We start from the raw sequence: 17751 nt of genomic DNA on the forward strand, positions 1-17751 counted from the left end.
CCTCCAGAAGTATTCCTTCTGAGCAAGTTCAGTGGTTAAAAAAATATTTTTGGCCACGGGCCTTAGGTTAGCAAAAGGAAATTTAATTTGGAATCACTGGGACAACAAATGGTTTCTCCAACTTATTTTATTAGAATGTTTGATTCTGTAACCAAAGAGACTACCAAGAACATGCATAAAAATGCTATACAGTTTATGCGTGTCAGCTACACGACACCTGCAGACACTGGATCCAAAGTTTGGATGGCAAGGTAGCAAGAGGAAAACGAGGTGGGCTGGGACGGCACCTGCGTTGACTGCCAGTTCTCCCAGCCAACAGACCTGGTCTCCATAGCTGCAATCCCATTCAACTGTACAAGTTTCAACTCTATGCAAAGGCCTCTGCACTCAATCCGAGTCGCTGTCTGTCTCAGCTTCTTTCACGTCCACACTGAATTTGTATTCCTGGTCACATCCCATGTAAGCGTCACTCATGAAGTACAGAGTGTAGTTGTGGGCACCAGTGGCCGGGGCCACGAAGTCAAGCTTCACCTAGAGAGAGCAGGCAGGAATCAGGGTGAGTAGGACACGGAGAGTGCTCCCGCCTGCCTGTCTGTCTCAGAACGAATGCTGGGCCACTGGACACTCACCTTGGCCTTCTGCTGCAGGGTCAGCCTCTTGATGGAGATGAGGCTATTGGACTTGGCATCTCCGATCACCACCCACCAGCCTTCTTCACGTTTCTGCAGTGACCAAAAGCCAAGAATTTCAGCACATAAAACTTGACAGCTATGCAATACTTTCAACCATGAAGACTTTAAAAAGTAAAATAAAATGAAATGTGACAGCCATATGAGACCATGAGAATGGTTACAAAAGTAGGAAAACAAAAACCAGACAGAAAGCTTTCTAAAATTTCCTCCTGAAATATAATTTGATAAAACTAAAATTGAGTTCATTTGAGATGCCTTGTAACAGTTTCAAAATCTAAGTAGCAAATGGACTCATTTTTTTGGTTCTGGCCCTTCTCCATTCAGTACTTGCCCCTGCATCCAAGATTCCACTGGCCTGGCAGCTCTGAGCTCTTCAGACACCCCTTTAGGGCACATGTGCCAGACTGACACGTAAACGGGGAGAGGAGTCTGCCATAGAGAGCATCTATCAAGACACCTGCTGCCACTCCACTGTGAGGAAGAGCAAGAATTCTAGATCCCAGCATCATTCCTCAGAGCGTATTAAACCAGTTTGTAAAATTAAACTTAGTATATCTGGTTTCTGCTTTTAATCTTTCAAAGCACGTCCTAGCCCCAGCTGGTTTGGTTCAGTACTGTCAGCCTGGTGACTGTAGGGTCCTGGGTTCAATTTTGGTCAAGTGCACATGCCTGGGTTGTGGGCTCAATCCCCAGTAGGAAGCGTGTGGGAGGCAGCCAATCAATGATTCTTTCTCATCATTAATGTTTCTTTCTATCTCCCACTCCCTTCCTCTCTGAAATCAATAATAAATTTTAAAAAAAAGCACATCCTGGAACCATTTAATTCATTTAATTTAAGGTTAAAGACAAATGTGTTTTAACAATCACAGACTGGCAAGACTGTTCAACTGCTATTTTTAACAATGACCAGTCATCTAAACTGTCTTAAGGCAAAAAAACATCAATGGCCCTAGAGATTTGGCGTAGTGGATAGAGCATCGGCCTGCGGACTAAAGCGTCCCAGGTTCCATTCCAGTCAAGGGCATGTACCATGGTGGGGCGCGTGCGGGAGGCAACCAATCAATATGTCCCTCTCACATCGATGTTTCTCTCTGTCTCTCCCCCTCCCTTTAAAAAGAAAAGCAATGTCCCCAAGATTAATTCTCAGTCTATGATTCATGACTTCATTATTACTCTAAACGTCTCTCCCCAGTGACAGTGCGCCCTTGTACTCTGACTCTACCAGTGGACAAAAGGCCTCCAGTAGACATTTGGAAAAGCCAGCTACCAGGACATACCTGTGGGAAGAGAGGCGCAATCACGGGGCCTGTGACTTCCTCCTCTCGCTCCAGCTGTACCAGCACAACAACGGGCCCGCCACTGGTGGGGAGAAAAGCAGGGTAGCACATCAGCACCAGGACAGCGGGATCACAGCACATGAGCAGGAACCCCAGGGCAGGGCACCTGGCCCTCTGACTCACCTGCGGATGCCGTCCTTATCCACCACCTCGTAAGAGAGCTCAATATTAGGGTAGCGGTTGCAGAAGCGGGCTACGTCTGCCATCTGGCCGTCAGACAGCTGAAGCAGCGCATTTCGCTCTTCATCCTCCATCTCCATGATGTCGAAAACACTCTCCACTCCCTGCAGTGGGCATCCAGAGGTCGGGAAGAGAGAACACTTGCTAACAACTAATGAAACGGCTCCAAGTGGCTGCTAATTCCCATCCTACCCTGTCAGACACCCACAGACACGGCTTCAGACAGAGCACAGCCGCATGCGTCAGGCTCTCTAGCATCTCAGTGTATAGCACCTTCAGAGAAACCAGACAGAACTAGAAGTCTTCCCTCCTGTGACTCACCCCCCCACCCCAAGTCCATTACACTCAGCTCTCAGGCTCAGCCAGGTCTGGACCCAGCTCACCTTGTCTGTGCAGCGTTTGATGTGCTCTGAGGTGAAGTGTGGCAGCTGCTTCAGGTATGAGTCCTTGGACCACATGGCTTGGGTGACCATCTGGGCCAGTTCCATGGCTGCCAGAGCAGGACTGAGCCACCCATTGCTGGACAGGACATCCACACAGGCCTGGATGAGCCGGATCGCCTGAATGGGGTAGGAGCACGAGAGCAGGTAGGGTTGAAACTGCTCCTTCACAGGCCCCTGCAGGCCCTCCCGCCACGCCCACAATGGCACCAACTCTACCTTGCTGAGGATCTCCTCGGTATCTGACTGTAGCTCAGCACTCAGCTGCATGCGGGACAGGTGAGCCTGCAGGAGCAGGTTGGTCTTGACATGTGGGTCATTAAACTTAGGGTTGTTCAGCTTGTGTGGGACCTTCTGAGCCAACTGGAAAGCACAAGAAAAATAGCCGGTGATAAACAAGTGACCCAGCCTGAGACCAGCTCTCAGGCCCAAGGCACCATCCATCTCAGGCTCACAATCCTTCAAAACTCAGAGGGTGGCGGCGGAGGTGGGTGATGGGGGCATGGTGGGATTTTCCTGTGTTGACAGATCTGTGTGCTCTGGGCACATGGGCCATTCTCCTGAAGCCAAGGTGTCCTTCCTCACCTGCCGCAGGAGGTTGTCCTCATGGTGCCGGATGGGAATGTTCTCGTACTCAGCCGCATTGGAGATGATCTCGATGAGCCCCCGCACCTTGGTCTTGGCATTCAGGGACATGCTGAAGAGCTCTGACAGACACAAGATTTGGGAGGAGTCAAAAGCAGCAGAAAGGAGCAGGGAGAAGAGTTCATGGCCTGGGCACCTCTGCCCTGGCCTGGAGTACGTCCCTCTAACAGACTCTGTCACTAGAAGCCTGTCATCTCCTCCTGGGTAGCTGCACCCCCCACAGACAGACAGCAGCCTTTGCCGGCCCCTACCAATGGTTGTGTAGTTGATGTAATAGTAAGCAGCGATCATGCCCAGGTTCAGAGGTGCCACGTCCATCTCGTCCTCTATGCTGATGCACTTGGACTGCTCCAGGTCACTCAGGGTCTGCTCCACCAGCTCTGACAAGTGGTCAGACAGGTGGCGGTGGGAGATGCCTGTGAAGGAGAGTGGTTGGTGAGCAGTTGCAGGGAGACGGCCAGCGAGGGCTGAGAAAACTACAAAAGGACAGTGTGCTCCAAGGTGTGCTGACCCTGCAGGTTGTAATAGTTGGGGTTCTGTGTCATGCGGCGGTACAGAAAGGTCCAGGTGAGGTAGTCCACGGCGTCCTGCTTGTTCTCAATGGTCTTGGTGACAATCTCAGCATTGAAGTGGTCATGCATGCAGTGGTCCAGGTGAGACTCCACTGGCAAGGGCTCATATAAGAACTTCTTGAAGAAGTCCTGTGGGTTGGGGAGGGGAGATAGTACTAGTCAATGACACCCTGGTCACAAAGAAAAGATGGACCTTGTGTGACAGACACAGCCAACACCAAAATGGAGGAAAGCAGCTGCAAACAAGTGAGCTAAGTCTGCACCAGGAATGTTTGCCTGTTCCCACTGGCATCAGCGTTATTTTCACAACGGGACAGGATACACGGAGTTGTGCAGGCTGAGCAGCACAGGAGAAAGATGGAACCAGCCAGACGACCATGGACACAACAAGAGCACCAAAAACAAAAGGCTACAAAATTCCCTGGGGCTGAAAGGCTTATTACATAGCAACGTGGATAACAACAGAAGCAGCTGACAGAAAGAATGGAGTAACTAAAACCTCCATGAGAAGGGGAAAGCCTGTGTTCTGAGGCCCCGAGCCAGAACTAACCTTTTTGGAGCCCTGGCACATGATGACACAGCGCCCCTCGTCATCCTGCAGAGGTCGGTTGGCATGCCCCACCATCTGAAGCACGTCATAGATGGGGTAGTCCACGTACCTGGTGAGAGAGGGGACAGAGGCACAGTGCATCAACACAGGGACCGCACAGGAGGCTGTGCCTCCCCAACGTCACAATAAAATGCAAACATGGGGAGACATGGGCACGTCACAGCAAACACGGGGTTAATGACTTTCTGTGCTGAGGCACTAGTTTCACTTCCAGTTTTCACGTTTAAGAGTTGTGACTTTGTTGCTCAGGGTCCTTGGTTCAAAGCTACAAACCATCTAATGGCAAAAGCAAAGTGACTTCCTAATAAAAGAGCACATATGTAAGTCAAGCTGCCCAAACTTAACAGCTGTGTATTTCATAAGTTATCAAGTCACCTGACTTAAGTCCAAGCCTACAAGTAGGTTCAAACATTAAAAGTAAAACTCATTTCAAAAGTAATCTGCATTTCGGGAAATACTATTATCGAGTTAAGTTATTTGAGCTTTTTCTAAGAAAAATCTAATCTTCTACTTCTTGTTACCCCAAGAGTATGTGACCTGGACCAAGTCACTTTCCCAATCTACAGAACAGGTTTAACTGCATAATCCCTAAGGTTTCTTCTGGCTCAAACTCTCTGGTTCTCCTCTTTTTCTTTTTCTTTTTTTAAGAAAGATATAACAAACTGTTTAATACACTAATGACTACAACCATAAATTTCAAATAGATGTTATAAAACTGTGTTGTACCATGATCCCTGGTTCTCCTCTTACTGCAACATGGGAGGATGGCTGTAAGAGCCAACGTGAGCCTACGTTCTGAGACTGAAAACTCTCCCCAAACCAGGCTGAACTGGAACTCAGCTGGCTGCTGATTGCCCAAACACTTTCCTCCGTAACAATTAGTTTCTGGATTTGCAGGTGTTATGTCCATTTTACAAAAGGCTCCCCTTAGCGCAGAGCGCAGCGGGACTCACGCGTGAATCTTGCCATTGTAGTATTGGGTGTCCATGATGATCACCAGGTGGGCGGCCACGCTCATGCCCCAGCAGAGACTCCGAGAGGCTACCACCACCTGGATGGCCCCTGAGCAGAGGGGAGGAGAAGACTGAGTGCAGGGCTCCCTGGCTGAGGCAGGGGTTTACCTTGTTTCAGAAACCAGAGCAAAGCTTGCTGGGAACAAGGTCTGATATGACTAAGAAGGCAGCTGCAGTACTACAGGAGGTGGCTCCATGACAGCGTCACCTGCTTGGGGGACTATCCTAGAGGCAAGGACGTAATCCTGGAACAAGATTCCCAGCCCAGGGAAAGCTAGGCTTAGACGCCTGCCTGACTGGCCCTGCTCACTGGAAAATGCCAACTCAATCATGGGCTGGCTCAGTCGATGGCAGCAAAACTGAGCTGAGTGTGCCCCAAACCAGACAGACTCAAGGGCTTCAATCTGGTAAGAAGCGATTCTGGCAGGACCATCTCCCCTGCAGCTCCACCACTGCCAAAATGGTAATACCATTTACACATCTCTGAGGTCTGACGACCTTGGTAAGTCTGATGTCCATGAGAAACCAGGTATAGAGGCTAAAGGGCCGGTCTAGAAAACCAGGTTCTGAACTGATATAGCCTTGTCTGTCTCCTGTTGTCTCTCTAGCAAGTAGGGATAGCATCTGTCCCACCAACATGACAAGATTATTGGGGGAATTGAATGCGATATCAGATTCAAAAACAGTGTAGTACTTTGAAAATGACTAGTGTGCTGCAGGGAACTAGCACCCACACCCTGGAGTTGAAAGCAGACCAGCGTGGCCGGATTGGCTCAGTGGTTGACCATCGACCTATGAAACAGGAGGTCACAGTTCAATTCTTGGTCAGGGCACATGCCCAGGCTATAGGCTTGATCCCCAGCGGGGGTTGCGGGAGGGCGTGCAGGAGGCAGCCAATTAATGATTATTTCTCATCATTGGTGCTTCTATCTCTCTCCCCTCCCCCTTTCTCTATGAAATCAATAATATTAAACACACACACACACACACACACACACACACACACACACATGCACAAAAGCAGACCACCTGCACATTCTGGCGATGATACTCTCACTCTGAGCCACCAGGCTTCTCACCTGAGCTGAAGAGCTGCTCCACCAGGCGCCGCTCCATGGGGCTGAGCCCCTCATGCAGGTAGCCCACCCCGTTCAACAGCGTCTCCCTGAGCGTGTTGTTGCTCAGCTTCTCCAGGTACGGGATCAGGTCCTTCTCGGTGCAGTGCAAGAACCTGGGCGGCATCAACACTGGCTCAGTGCGAGAGGTTCCGGCCCCACAAACACCCTCCACTGTGTAGTCACCCAGCCCCTAGCCAGAGGAAGGCTAACCCCACCCTCATAAACAGACCACCCTTCAGGGCGGGCCAACCTCCCATGACCCAACTCCCCTTGGCCCCACCCACAGAAGCCAGGCAGACAAGAGGAAGTGGACAGAGCCCAGCCCTGCCCACCTCTGCCGCTGGATGTCCGCTGCACACGTGCTGAGGATGTCGATTGCAGTGAGGCGGGTCTGCTTGCGGGACGGCACAAAAACGATGACAGGCTTCTTGGGCGAGTGCTTGGTGATTGCATGGTACACGGGCTTGGCCATGGACAGCAGGCGAGTCTGTGTGTGGCTGATGTTAAAGCCCTGGGGACCAAGGAAAAGACAGGCAGAGGTTACAAGACCTGGTACTCTGCTCAGGAGGCCGCGAGGAACGGGAAGAGCGGGTCCTACCTGGATGTGCAGCTCCAACGGCACAGGGCGCACGTTCGGGTGGAAGTTGAAAGTGGACGTGGCGCTGCACCCCAGCCAGTGGGCCACATCCTTAGCATTTGAGAGCGAGGAGCTAAGTGCCACAATGCGAATGGGCCGCTCAATCTGGGAGGAGATATAGCGCATCCGGGAGCAGATCACTTCCAAGACAGGCTGGGAGAGAGGACAGAGGGAGGAGTGGTCACCACAGGCCCAGGTGCCACCCTCGGCCCTGAGTTACCCTTCGTGCACAGCCCAATGCCCTCAAAATGATGTCCTAGTTCCTCCTCTGACTAGGGCTCTTCCACAGCAGCTAATCTCCACCAAGATTGCCCACAAAAGTCTCACACCATTTCTTTGAAATAAGGTGACAATGAGAGTCCTCCTGGGAAAATGTCCTAGTCCCTGACCTCAGATTCAAACATGAGGCCCAATGCCAAGGTCATTTGGCCAGTCGCAGCCCCCTGTGTGCTGCAAGGTCAGGCACATACCCCATTCTCGCCCCCGATGAGGTGGACCTCGTCCACCACGAAGAGGTTGATGTTCTGGACGTTCTTGCGCTGCTTCCAGCGCCGAGAGAGGATGTCCCACTTCTCAGGGGTACTGATGATGATGTTGCCTTTGCCCAGAAGCTTGAGGTCTGTGCTGGTCTCGCCCGTCAGGAGCACCACCTTCTTGCTGAGCCGGTCCTGGAACTTCTCGTACCAGTCCATGTACACCTGGCAGGCAGGAAGAGGGGGCCAGAAAGTGTGAGGCCCGGCCGGGCAACAGTTCCTGTATTATGAGAAAAAACTGAGAAGCCAAAGGGAGAGACGTGTTGCTCTGTAGCTCCTGAGCTACTTTATAACCCACACCAACTTTTAAGCAATGGGACGCTGCTCTTCAGTTCACAGACTGAAGGAATGACCAAGAAAAAGCAAATGGTCCTGCCCCAAATAACCCTACAGATTTCGGGCCTTAAAGAAGCTTGACCTGGACTCACAGATGGAGACAGCGCTGGGAAGGCACAGAGGTGACGGCCCATTGCTTACCTGCTCTGCCAGCGCCTCCATGGGGGTGATGTAGACACAGCGCCCCTCCGAGCTCTGCAGCAGCATGCGCAGGATGGCGAACTCCGCACAGATGGTCTTCCCGCTGCCAGTGGGTGCTCCCACAAACACGTTGTCATCACTGTTGTACACCGTGTTAAACACTGCAAACCGACAGAGCAGCACCGTGAAACCCACCCAGGAGGAGCTGCAGAGCGCTCATCATAGTCAGCAGGAGCACTGAGGGGCGACGGGATGCAGCCCCTCCCCACAGTTGGGCTGCCCGTCAGTCCCCTCAAAGGTCTCCCTCCCACACAGAAGGAAGGGGGGGTGTCAAGATCGAGAGTTCCCGTCCCATGCCCAGCCAGCGTGGCTCAGCAGTTGAGCATCGACCTATGAACCAGAAAGTCTCCATTCGATTCCCGGTCAGGAAACATGCCCGGGTAGCGGGCTTCATTCATGTGTGGGGCGTGCAGGAGGCAACTGATCAATGATTCTCTCTCATCATTGATGTTTCTATCTCTCTCCCTCTCCCAAATCAGTAAAAATAAAAAAAGTAAAAAGAGTTCTGGTCCCAGGGAGACTTGTAGGACAAAAGCAGAAGCAAAGCAGGCCGAGTCTCCTTCTCGGCCTCATAGCTGGTCTTCTCAGAGCCCAGACACAGAGCAAAAGGGCCCTGGCTGCCTTTCTCTACCTCCGATGCTCTCACGTTTCCTAGAAACAGTCCAATGTGGAATGAGGAAACAGCCAAACCCCGGCATTGACACTGGGTGAACGTCCAAGTCCTATTTATTAGCTCATTCAACTGGGTAGCTCTCTGCCTCAGTTTCCCCATCTGTCCAATAGGGCACAGTAACATCTCACATAGTAAATCCCTCATAGTGTTAGTGGGAGGATGCCCTCAGAACACAGGCGTATTCTGTGGACGCCTGGTATCCAAAGTGATAGGGGGAGGCCTCAGTCAACACTGGACAACGGCCAGTACTTGAGTGTCAGGGGCAGGCAGCCTCCTGAGCTTGAGAAACGACAACGCACCATAACTGATGATACCCTGCCCCACCAACCCTCCTCAGTGAGACACGCAAAGCAGCAAAGCAAATCTACCCATCAAGGACTTAGAGGGGCGAGGAGCGACGGGTGTGCTCCTTCAGCTGGCGCTGATGGGCTGCCAGGCCAGCCAAGACCTGAGCACACTTCCCTTCTGGCCCAGATGACATCTCTCGGTGGCCTTGCCAGGCCTCCAGGGGAACCAACACACCTACCTTGGGTCTGGATGGGGTTGAAGAAAGGAAATTTATCTTGGTAAAGGCTCTCGAAGGCGCTATTTCTCAAGGCAGACACGGGCAAGGGCTGCAGGTCCAGAAGTTCCGTGGGAGGTGGGTACTTCTCTGGCAGGATCAGGTGTCGGAAGGAGACAGGAAGCTGGGTCTCACAAGCTGCCAGGAGAAAAGGCAGGCAGTCCTTTTCACCAAACGGTTCCAGATCCCCTCCGGGCACCCTGGAACCCCAGGCAGCATGTGCTCTCCCCCAGCCAGCTCATTCCTACAACCACCCTGGGAGGGCCTGTCCCTAGGGGGGCTGTACAGAGGGGACACTCACAGAGCCAGCGGTCAGACACCACGCGGATGAAGTACTGAGGGGGCAGTGGTTCAAAGACAGGCACAAAGAACGTAATGAGGTGCTCATCCTGGGCATACTTGGCCTTGAGTAGAAAATACTCATGGTGCAGTATCACCTCACTGTCCACATCCTCCACCAGAATCCAGAATGCCTCGGACGAACCATGGACCTGAAAGCGTGCACAAGCAGAAGGAACGTGAGCAGCACCTCCAAGCCAGCTCTCCTCAAATCACGCTGAAGCCGGTCCCTCCGCCAAGCGAGAGCTTACCTTTTCATCCCACTGGAAGTCTGGCGTGATGGTCAGCTCCACCTTCAGGGTGGAGCGCGTGATGGGTTGTAGGTGCACCGACAGCTCCAACTTGGGGAACAGGTGGACGTATTTGTGGATGGTCTTGCCCATCTTTGGCATGCGGATGAGCTCCCCTGTGAGGACACAGAGGGCACAGGGGTTGCAGCCCAGCCTACCCAACGAGTCAAAGGCCAACACCAGGGGCGAGCCCAGTACTTGAATGGGCCACGAGAGGTGACCGGGATATTAGGCACAAGGCCTAGGACCTGGAAAGTATGAAGGCTTAGAAAGACATCTGGGCTGTAAACCAGGTGGGTGACAGCTTCCCACACACCTATCTCATTATGATTCAGGTCATACAGACGCTCAAAGGGGAAGTTTTTCTTCTCAATCTTCTTTACTACTTCCTCAGGGAGTTTCCGGAACTGACGCAGCGGACACATGGACTGCCACCTACCCAGGAAGAAAACAAACTGTTTAACCCCTTGTGCATGGCCTGTAACAAACTGCCCTCATCGTGGCTCCCGACAGATCAGCTGTGACCACACAAGACACAGCTGTTAAACAGACATTCGAAACCGTGCCAGTTGTGGGACCTGAGAGCCAACCCTCACCACCATCCTGTGCCCACTCCCCGGCTCCACCCCTCAGGGCCTTCTCTCTTCTCAACTTCCCCAGGGCCATGTCCCATTTCGTGCTTCAGGACCAGAGGTCATGTGAACTCCCACCACTCTCAACCTAGGACCCCAATATGGTGACCAGCTGCCAGCACCCCAACTCCTTACATGCGTTTATCGATCATCTTGCAGAGATTCAGGGTCTTGTCTGTAAGCTGTGCCCAACCTCGGTTCAGGACAATTTCAAAGATGGCCCGCATCAACCGGCCCGCCGACTGGAGAAAGACAAAGCATTTCATTCCTTCTGTCCCTCCTCTGCAGTTCAACTGCCTCACTCGGATGCAGTCAGCCTCTCCAACTCAAAAACAAAGTCCCTCACCCTGACTAGTGTGGCCCACTGGTTGGGTGTCGTCCAGTGTACTGAAAGGTTATTGGTTCAATTCCCGTTTGGGGCACACGTCTCTATCCCCAGTAGGGGTAGTGCAAGAGGCAGCCTATTGATGTTTCACTCTATGTTTTTCTCTTCCCTTTCTAAAAATCAATAAAAAAATAAAAAAATAAAAAACAAAGCCCCTCTGTAATTACTCTTTCCCCCTCTATACAGTAGGTGGTTGCTAAACACAGACTAACTAGAAAAGGCAGCTTGAGCTCACCATACATTTTAACCTAAAGCTCACTGTGATTTTAAAGCTTTTGGCCCATTTAGCATGTAGGGCTCTAGCAAGAGTAAGATGCTAGTTAGTGACTTGCTTTCAGAAGTAAAGTTTAACAGAGTAGATAACAAAGCCTTTCACCAGTTCGGGACAGTGGCCGCAGAGGGGAGTCCTCTCTAGGGAAGCCGCCGCTCTGTGTGGCTCTCTCTAGGGAGGCCTCAGTACTCTCTCGAGGCCTTACCTCCCTGCACACCCAAGAGCAGAGACAGAGCAGCTCTTTCACACACGCATGAACCAATGAGCCAACTAGGGCAACCCCAGCACTCCCTCTCTATGTGTTTAGCCCACATTCTCCAAAACGCACACAGCACACGGGAGCGAACTGTTCAGGCCCTCCCCCGGCGGTAAAACTCTGCCCTCACCTGTGTGACATACACCATGTCAGCCATCAGTGCAAAGCCCTCCAATTTCAGCTGTGAGATGAAGGCTTGGAGAAGCACATTGATCTGAAAAAGCAAGGTCAGCCAGAAGGCAGCCAATTATTGGATAGTCCGAGGAAATAGATCACATTCTGCTCTGGGCATCCATGCCAGGTAAGATCTTCTACAGCTCTTGATTTAGACATTAAGTAACTGTTGCTCCATATGAAAAGAACACGCACGAGAAGTATGCTGGGAGAACCAAGCAGGTTAGCCAAGTACAAACCCCATCTTTCAGACGATTCTAAGAACCACCTAAAATCCTTACCCCAAGCAGAAGTGCGGGCTTACCTTCGCACTGGGTTCCTCAATGCTCTCCTTTACGGGAATGGGCACCCTCTCCAGCAGCTTCTGCAGTTCCAGCTTCTCCTCCTGCCACGGGAAGGAAACAGGTCAAGGGAAAGCCAGGTGGCAGAGGAGAGAACCCACATAGTGACTTGGCGGTGAGGACCAGGTACCGTCCCAACGTGCCATGGCCGCACCTCTCTCACAGTGATGTTCTTGAACTCTGAAGACAACGAGAAGACTCTGAAGAGCTCAATCTCGCTCAGAGTGGGCTTCAGCAGCTGGTTGTAGGTCTGCACTGTGTCGTTGGTGATGTAGTAGTGGCTGGCTATACGGCCCAGTTCTGTCACCTATGAAGAAGGAAGACGCAATCCAATGCTGAGCTGCGACCTCTCATTGCAAACAACAGGTGCCCACTGGGTGAACACATCACAATACAAGTGCCTGGCCCAAGCACATGAAGAAAGATGGCACAATAATCTGCCCCATAGTGAACTGATGCCCACACAGAAAAGACAGATAAATTAGCCACCTCCACTCACATTACAGAAAGGAGGCGCTGACAGACTTGACTGTACCATTTCAGGAGTTCCTAGGCTCAATCAGCACAGTGCACAGTGCAACCCCACCCGTTTTCTACTGTTCCAAGCAATGAGCGTGAGGCAGTGCTCAGATTAAGAGCGGTCTGAACATGTCTCCTGGGATGATGACTTCTGCTGAGCCCCTACTTCCATCCCTCAGCCCACTCACCTGGAAGTTGCCTGTCTTCTTATCATACTTGACCAGGTTGTTCTTATCCAGCATCAAGGCAGCAGTATGAACCAGATCCAGCCGGCGCTGGTCCAGTAGGGGGTCTCCCTTGAGGTCGTCATGAGAGATGCCATAGAGGGTTGGGGATCGGAGCATTCGGATATACAGGTAGGCATAGCCCAGCCAGTTCACTGCATCCTATGAGAGACACACAACCACGTGCGTCTTAGCATGGAGAACTGGTGTCCAAATGAAAAGCTCCCATGGATTATTAGAAATTACCTCCCAACTACAAGAATATTTATCTTATTACATGTCTTCTGAGGGTTTATAATATTTCATCACGAAAAAGAGGATCCTTTCTAATATCTTTTTTCTCTCTAATCCTATATAATAAAGATGTAATATGCGGATCACGGATCAGCAGGAGGGTGGGGCAGCGAGCTATAAGCAGACAGTGGAGAGCTACAGGAAGGGGCAGGGCAGCAAGCTATGGGTGGGGGGGGAGGTAGGAGGGGTGGGGGGAGCTACAGGAGAGCGGGGCAGCAAGCGGAGAGCTACTGGAGGGCAGCAGCAAGCTACTAGTATCTTATAACAAGTGAAAATGTCAGCCCGCAGCACCACAGAGACCATCCACTCCTGATACCTTGGCCTCTCTGGAAAAGGCAAGAGGTGCCAAGAGCAGTGCCCTCCCTACCTTTGCATTCTGGACATTTCCCAGCACGATTTCCGCATTGAGCATGTCAGGCAGCTTTGACACCATCTGGCTCTCAATAGGAAGCTGCTGGTTGAGGAGGGACAGGTAGTACTGAAGCTCCCCATGAGATGTGATGAGGATGCCTTCGCCCTTGGTGTCATACTGGGGTCTTCCGGCTCGTCCCAGCATCTAGGGCAGAGACAGCAAACCAAGAGGGCTGTGGCCACAGGGATGCTGGAAGGGATTCCAAGCTTCTCCTCACCTCCCATCTGCCATATTTTCAGCATACTTGCATTCTATATACAGGGTACTCTTCCCAACCCAGAATAGACACAAAGGATCTGTACCTGCAGAATGTCCAGTGCTCCCAGCTCTGTCCAGCGCCCCTTCTCTGGACTATACACCTGGGTGCCTTTGATGATGACTGTATGTGCGGGGAGATTCACACCCCAAGCCAGAGTTGCTGTGGAAACTAAAACCTACAAAGATAAAGCAAGGTAATAAGGAAAACAGAGGTCAATATCACTCACTTCTCTAGGCAACCAGCCCCAGAGCTTCTAGCAGGACTGAGGTGGGTCCCATCCTTGTCAGTGTGAGGCCAGATTAAAGAGGAAGGAGTCCTTGGGCACCTCATCTAGTCAATAACGAACCTATCAAGTTCCTGGAAATACCTAAGAGGCAGAAGTACAGACCTATAGTAATCAACTTAGGGTTACTAGACAATTAAATGCTCAGGCTCCGAGAGAGGAAGTCAACAAGGAAGGCCCTGCCAGAAACAACGAAAAACAGGTGCAAGTGTAAGGCACAAATTTGGACATTTCGGGTCTCTGAAGTGCTTCGGCCCCTCACCTGAATGTGTTTATCAGCAAAAAGGTCCTCTACAAGTGTCCTGTCCACTCTGGTCATGCCCGCATGATGAATAGCAAAGCCATAGGGCAGCAGATCCTTCAGCTCCAGGTTCTGAGGAACAGAGGAAAACAGGCGGTGAGAGGAGCCTCACTGGGGGGGCTCTCCCAAGGAGGACTAAGTTTCTTCCCATGAGCCTCTCCCCTAACCTACACCACACAACCACATGCAGAGAATCAACTTAACTGGGTGACACAGCAGCACCCGGGTGCAGCCCTGAGGGACTGTCTGGACACCTCAGCTGAGCCAGTTCCAGGGAGGAGGAACCGGCCTGTCTCTCCTCACCTTGCACTGCTCTGCCTCCGTCCGAAGGACTTCTGTGGAAGCGGAGCCCTCTCTCAGAAACAGACCCAGAGTGTCCTTCTCCAGGCACATGTCCCGAATGGCCCTGGCCGTCTTCCCAGTCTCCTTCCGGGAGTGGACAAACACCAGCACCTAAGTAGAAACCAGGTTTGTCACAGTCAAGACATAGCTCACACAGCAGCAAGATGCAGAGGCTGCAGCAGCATAAGCCAGAAGCTGCAGGCCTGAGGAGGAGCCACGGCAGGAATGTACGGGCTCAGAAGCCTAATCATGGCTGTAAGACCCTAAGAGAATGAACCACCCAGTCCAGTGAGAGTCCTGCGCTGGGAAACCAAACTAACTGCCAGCAACATCGTTAACAGCAAGTTTACACACAGCGAGAATGCACACTCAGGAATCTCAAGTAAGAATTTGTGTGCAGGCACCTGGTAAGATTCTAAGCCACCTGAAGCATGTGTCTGCAAAATAACAGCTAAAGCATGTGTCTGCAAAATAACAGCTAAAATACTCATGACATGACGGGCACTGCCCTTTATAGAAGGACGTTATAAATTCAATTCCTTTAATGGTCAGGATGACACGAGCACCATTTTCTAGGAAATACAGTTCTCCAAGTATTTAGTGCCAAGAAAAGATATGCCTCTTCACTAAATTCATCTCCTCACCTAAGTGCAATGCTTTTTATCAGACAAAAACAAATACATAACCTGTTACTTTTACTTAGTTTTCAGTCTTGGTTAACATGCCTGAAGTCAGTTTTCTATTAAAAAATTATATCCTACTTTCTAGGAAAATGCTCCCTTCCACTAGCTGACTGTCATCTTCATTTTTACTGTGTTACACTTTTAGTATAAGCCGCCCAGCTCTTTTATGGAAGGACCCTGGGTCATACAGAGAGACAGACTGATTATCTGCACCTGGGGATTTCTTTTCTGGGAGGTTTTAGACTACACATTCAATTTCTTTAATGGCTTATAGCACAAGTCAGATTACCTCTGTCATCTAAGTTATATCATCTTGGCACCAAACTGTCTGAAAAGTCTGAGCACGGGTATTGGTAGTTGGTAGTTTTGAAAAAAATGGAGCATTTCTTCCAGGTTGTCAAATTTATGTGCAAAAAGTGGTCAGAGTATTCCTTTATTATGCTTTCAGTGGCAAGAGTTTGTGTAATATCCCATTTCATTTCTGATATTGGTGATTTGTGTTGTGTCTTCTCTCTTTATCTTTGTCAATCTTGTCTAAATATCAGTAAATCAAGAATTTGAAAGAACAGAGTTCAAAAAATGGTAAGAAACCACACACAGACCTGATTTTTCCCCGCGTGTTCCATGATCTTCTCGTAGACTATTTCATTCATGATCTGGAAACGCTTGATAGCCTTTTTCTCTGTGATGCCTACATAGGTCTGTTCCAGAGGCACCGGGCGGAAGCTAGAAGATCAACAGTTAGACAAATGAGGCTTCTGGCACAAAATATTGAGAAAATAAATGGTCCTCTTCACTGCCCAGGAGCACTATTCCTCTTTTTCAGGTTACACCACATCAAAACCCAAAGGCCCTTCCTAAACCCCATCCAACAGAGCTCCTCGGCAAAGGGAAAATACAACAGGAATGTCACCTGGCTAAACTTCCCCCATCTCTTCTCATACCTATTGTCGAAGTAGAAGAGGCCCTTGGCAGGATCAACACGCAGAAATGTGGCCACATCTTCGTAGTTGGGGAGAGTGGCGCTCAGCCCGATGAGTCTGACTTCCTCTTGGGTCATCTCAATGTTTCGGATGGCCCTGGCCACCAAAGCTTCCAACACAGGACCTCTGTCATCATGGAGGAGGTGGATTTCATCCTGAGAAAGGAGAGAGAAATCACCTCTAGGATTAGAGAAATGGAGCCCGTTCCTAAGAGCAGTCGCATTTTGTAGGTACACACCTAGTATGCCAAATAAAGACAAGAAAAGGGATCTCAAGCTGGATAAACCAACGATGAATCAAAATTCACCATGAAACACGCCCAGAAATAACATGCTCTCCCGTGAGCTGCTTTGCTACAGTTCAGTGAAACGATGCTTTACTGCAAGGAAACCTGATATTTCAGGTAAAGTGGTTCTAACTTCACTCAAAGGTGTATTTCTTTTCTGCAAATGAGGCTTCTGATCAAACCACATTTATATCAAATAAGACTTCACCTCTGGTGAGATTTCACCCTCACCAAGAACAAAGATATTGTGCATCAAATAGTAGATCACAGGGCAGTGCTTCCCAAATTTCGGGTTGGACACAAAGCAGCAGGGACCTTATTAAAATCACACTGCATTTCAGTAACTTTGGGGTGGGGCAGGGACTCTGTATTTTTTAAAATATTTATTTATTTATTTCAGAGATAAAGGGAGAGGGAAAGAGAGATAGAAACATCAATGATTGGCTGCCTCCTGAACACGCCCCACTGGGGATTGAGCCAGCAACCCAGGCATATGGCCTTGACTGGAATCGAACCCGGACCCTTCAGTCCATAGGCCGACGCTCTATCCACTGAGTCAAACCAGCTAGGGCGGGACTGTATTTCTATCAAGACTGAGCAGCAAGGCTCTAAAGCAGGAGTCAGCAAAATTTTCCTTAAAGGGCCAGACAGTCAATACTTCAGGCTTATGGGCCACACTCGGTTACAAATATTCAATTCAATCATGGCAGCACAAAAGCAGCTATGAACACTACCTCAACTAAAAGTAAGGCTGTGTTCCAACAGACAAAAACCAGCAGCCAAAGCTTGCCAGCCCTCCTCTGGATCACTGAACATGACGTGAGTTCTCCTTTCTGCTTCCCCAGACAACGTAAACTACACCCCCACTCAGGCATTGGTCCCGGGCGCTTCTGCTTCTACGGAACACAACATCCTGACTCCTCACTCA

General features: G+C 50.5%; 1 protein-coding gene across 1 annotated transcript in view; it reads right to left on the bottom strand.

Annotated features, from left to right (window-relative positions):
- Positions 1 to 109: 109 nt before the first annotated feature.
- The window catches only part of SNRNP200 (small nuclear ribonucleoprotein U5 subunit 200), a 32749-nt gene continuing 15107 nt past the window's right edge, over positions 110 to 17751 (bottom strand). Inside the window, exons 15-45 of the mRNA XM_079792100.1 lie at positions 16499 to 16692; positions 16157 to 16280; positions 14833 to 14982; positions 14491 to 14601; positions 13989 to 14120; positions 13642 to 13830; positions 12945 to 13142; positions 12392 to 12544; positions 12201 to 12281; positions 11853 to 11936; positions 10946 to 11052; positions 10495 to 10613; positions 10140 to 10294; positions 9851 to 10040; positions 9514 to 9687; positions 8255 to 8415; positions 7715 to 7942; positions 7206 to 7397; positions 6940 to 7118; positions 6569 to 6720; positions 5430 to 5538; positions 4417 to 4525; positions 3806 to 3995; positions 3546 to 3710; positions 3235 to 3356; positions 2869 to 3012; positions 2593 to 2769; positions 2153 to 2313; positions 1970 to 2051; positions 630 to 722; positions 110 to 531 (exon numbers count right to left, since the gene is read on the bottom strand). Of these exons, the coding sequence (XP_079648226.1) occupies positions 388 to 531; positions 630 to 722; positions 1970 to 2051; positions 2153 to 2313; positions 2593 to 2769; positions 2869 to 3012; positions 3235 to 3356; positions 3546 to 3710; positions 3806 to 3995; positions 4417 to 4525; positions 5430 to 5538; positions 6569 to 6720; positions 6940 to 7118; positions 7206 to 7397; positions 7715 to 7942; positions 8255 to 8415; positions 9514 to 9687; positions 9851 to 10040; positions 10140 to 10294; positions 10495 to 10613; positions 10946 to 11052; positions 11853 to 11936; positions 12201 to 12281; positions 12392 to 12544; positions 12945 to 13142; positions 13642 to 13830; positions 13989 to 14120; positions 14491 to 14601; positions 14833 to 14982; positions 16157 to 16280; positions 16499 to 16692 (4569 nt within the window). The 3' untranslated portion in view covers positions 110 to 387. The remainder of the gene's footprint in view (positions 532 to 629; positions 723 to 1969; positions 2052 to 2152; positions 2314 to 2592; positions 2770 to 2868; positions 3013 to 3234; positions 3357 to 3545; positions 3711 to 3805; positions 3996 to 4416; positions 4526 to 5429; positions 5539 to 6568; positions 6721 to 6939; positions 7119 to 7205; positions 7398 to 7714; positions 7943 to 8254; positions 8416 to 9513; positions 9688 to 9850; positions 10041 to 10139; positions 10295 to 10494; positions 10614 to 10945; positions 11053 to 11852; positions 11937 to 12200; positions 12282 to 12391; positions 12545 to 12944; positions 13143 to 13641; positions 13831 to 13988; positions 14121 to 14490; positions 14602 to 14832; positions 14983 to 16156; positions 16281 to 16498; positions 16693 to 17751) is intronic.

This window comes from Cnephaeus nilssonii (assembly GCF_951640355.1).
Source record: "Cnephaeus nilssonii genome assembly, chromosome: 15".
NCBI classification, from domain to species: Eukaryota; Metazoa; Chordata; class Mammalia; order Chiroptera; family Vespertilionidae; genus Cnephaeus; species Cnephaeus nilssonii.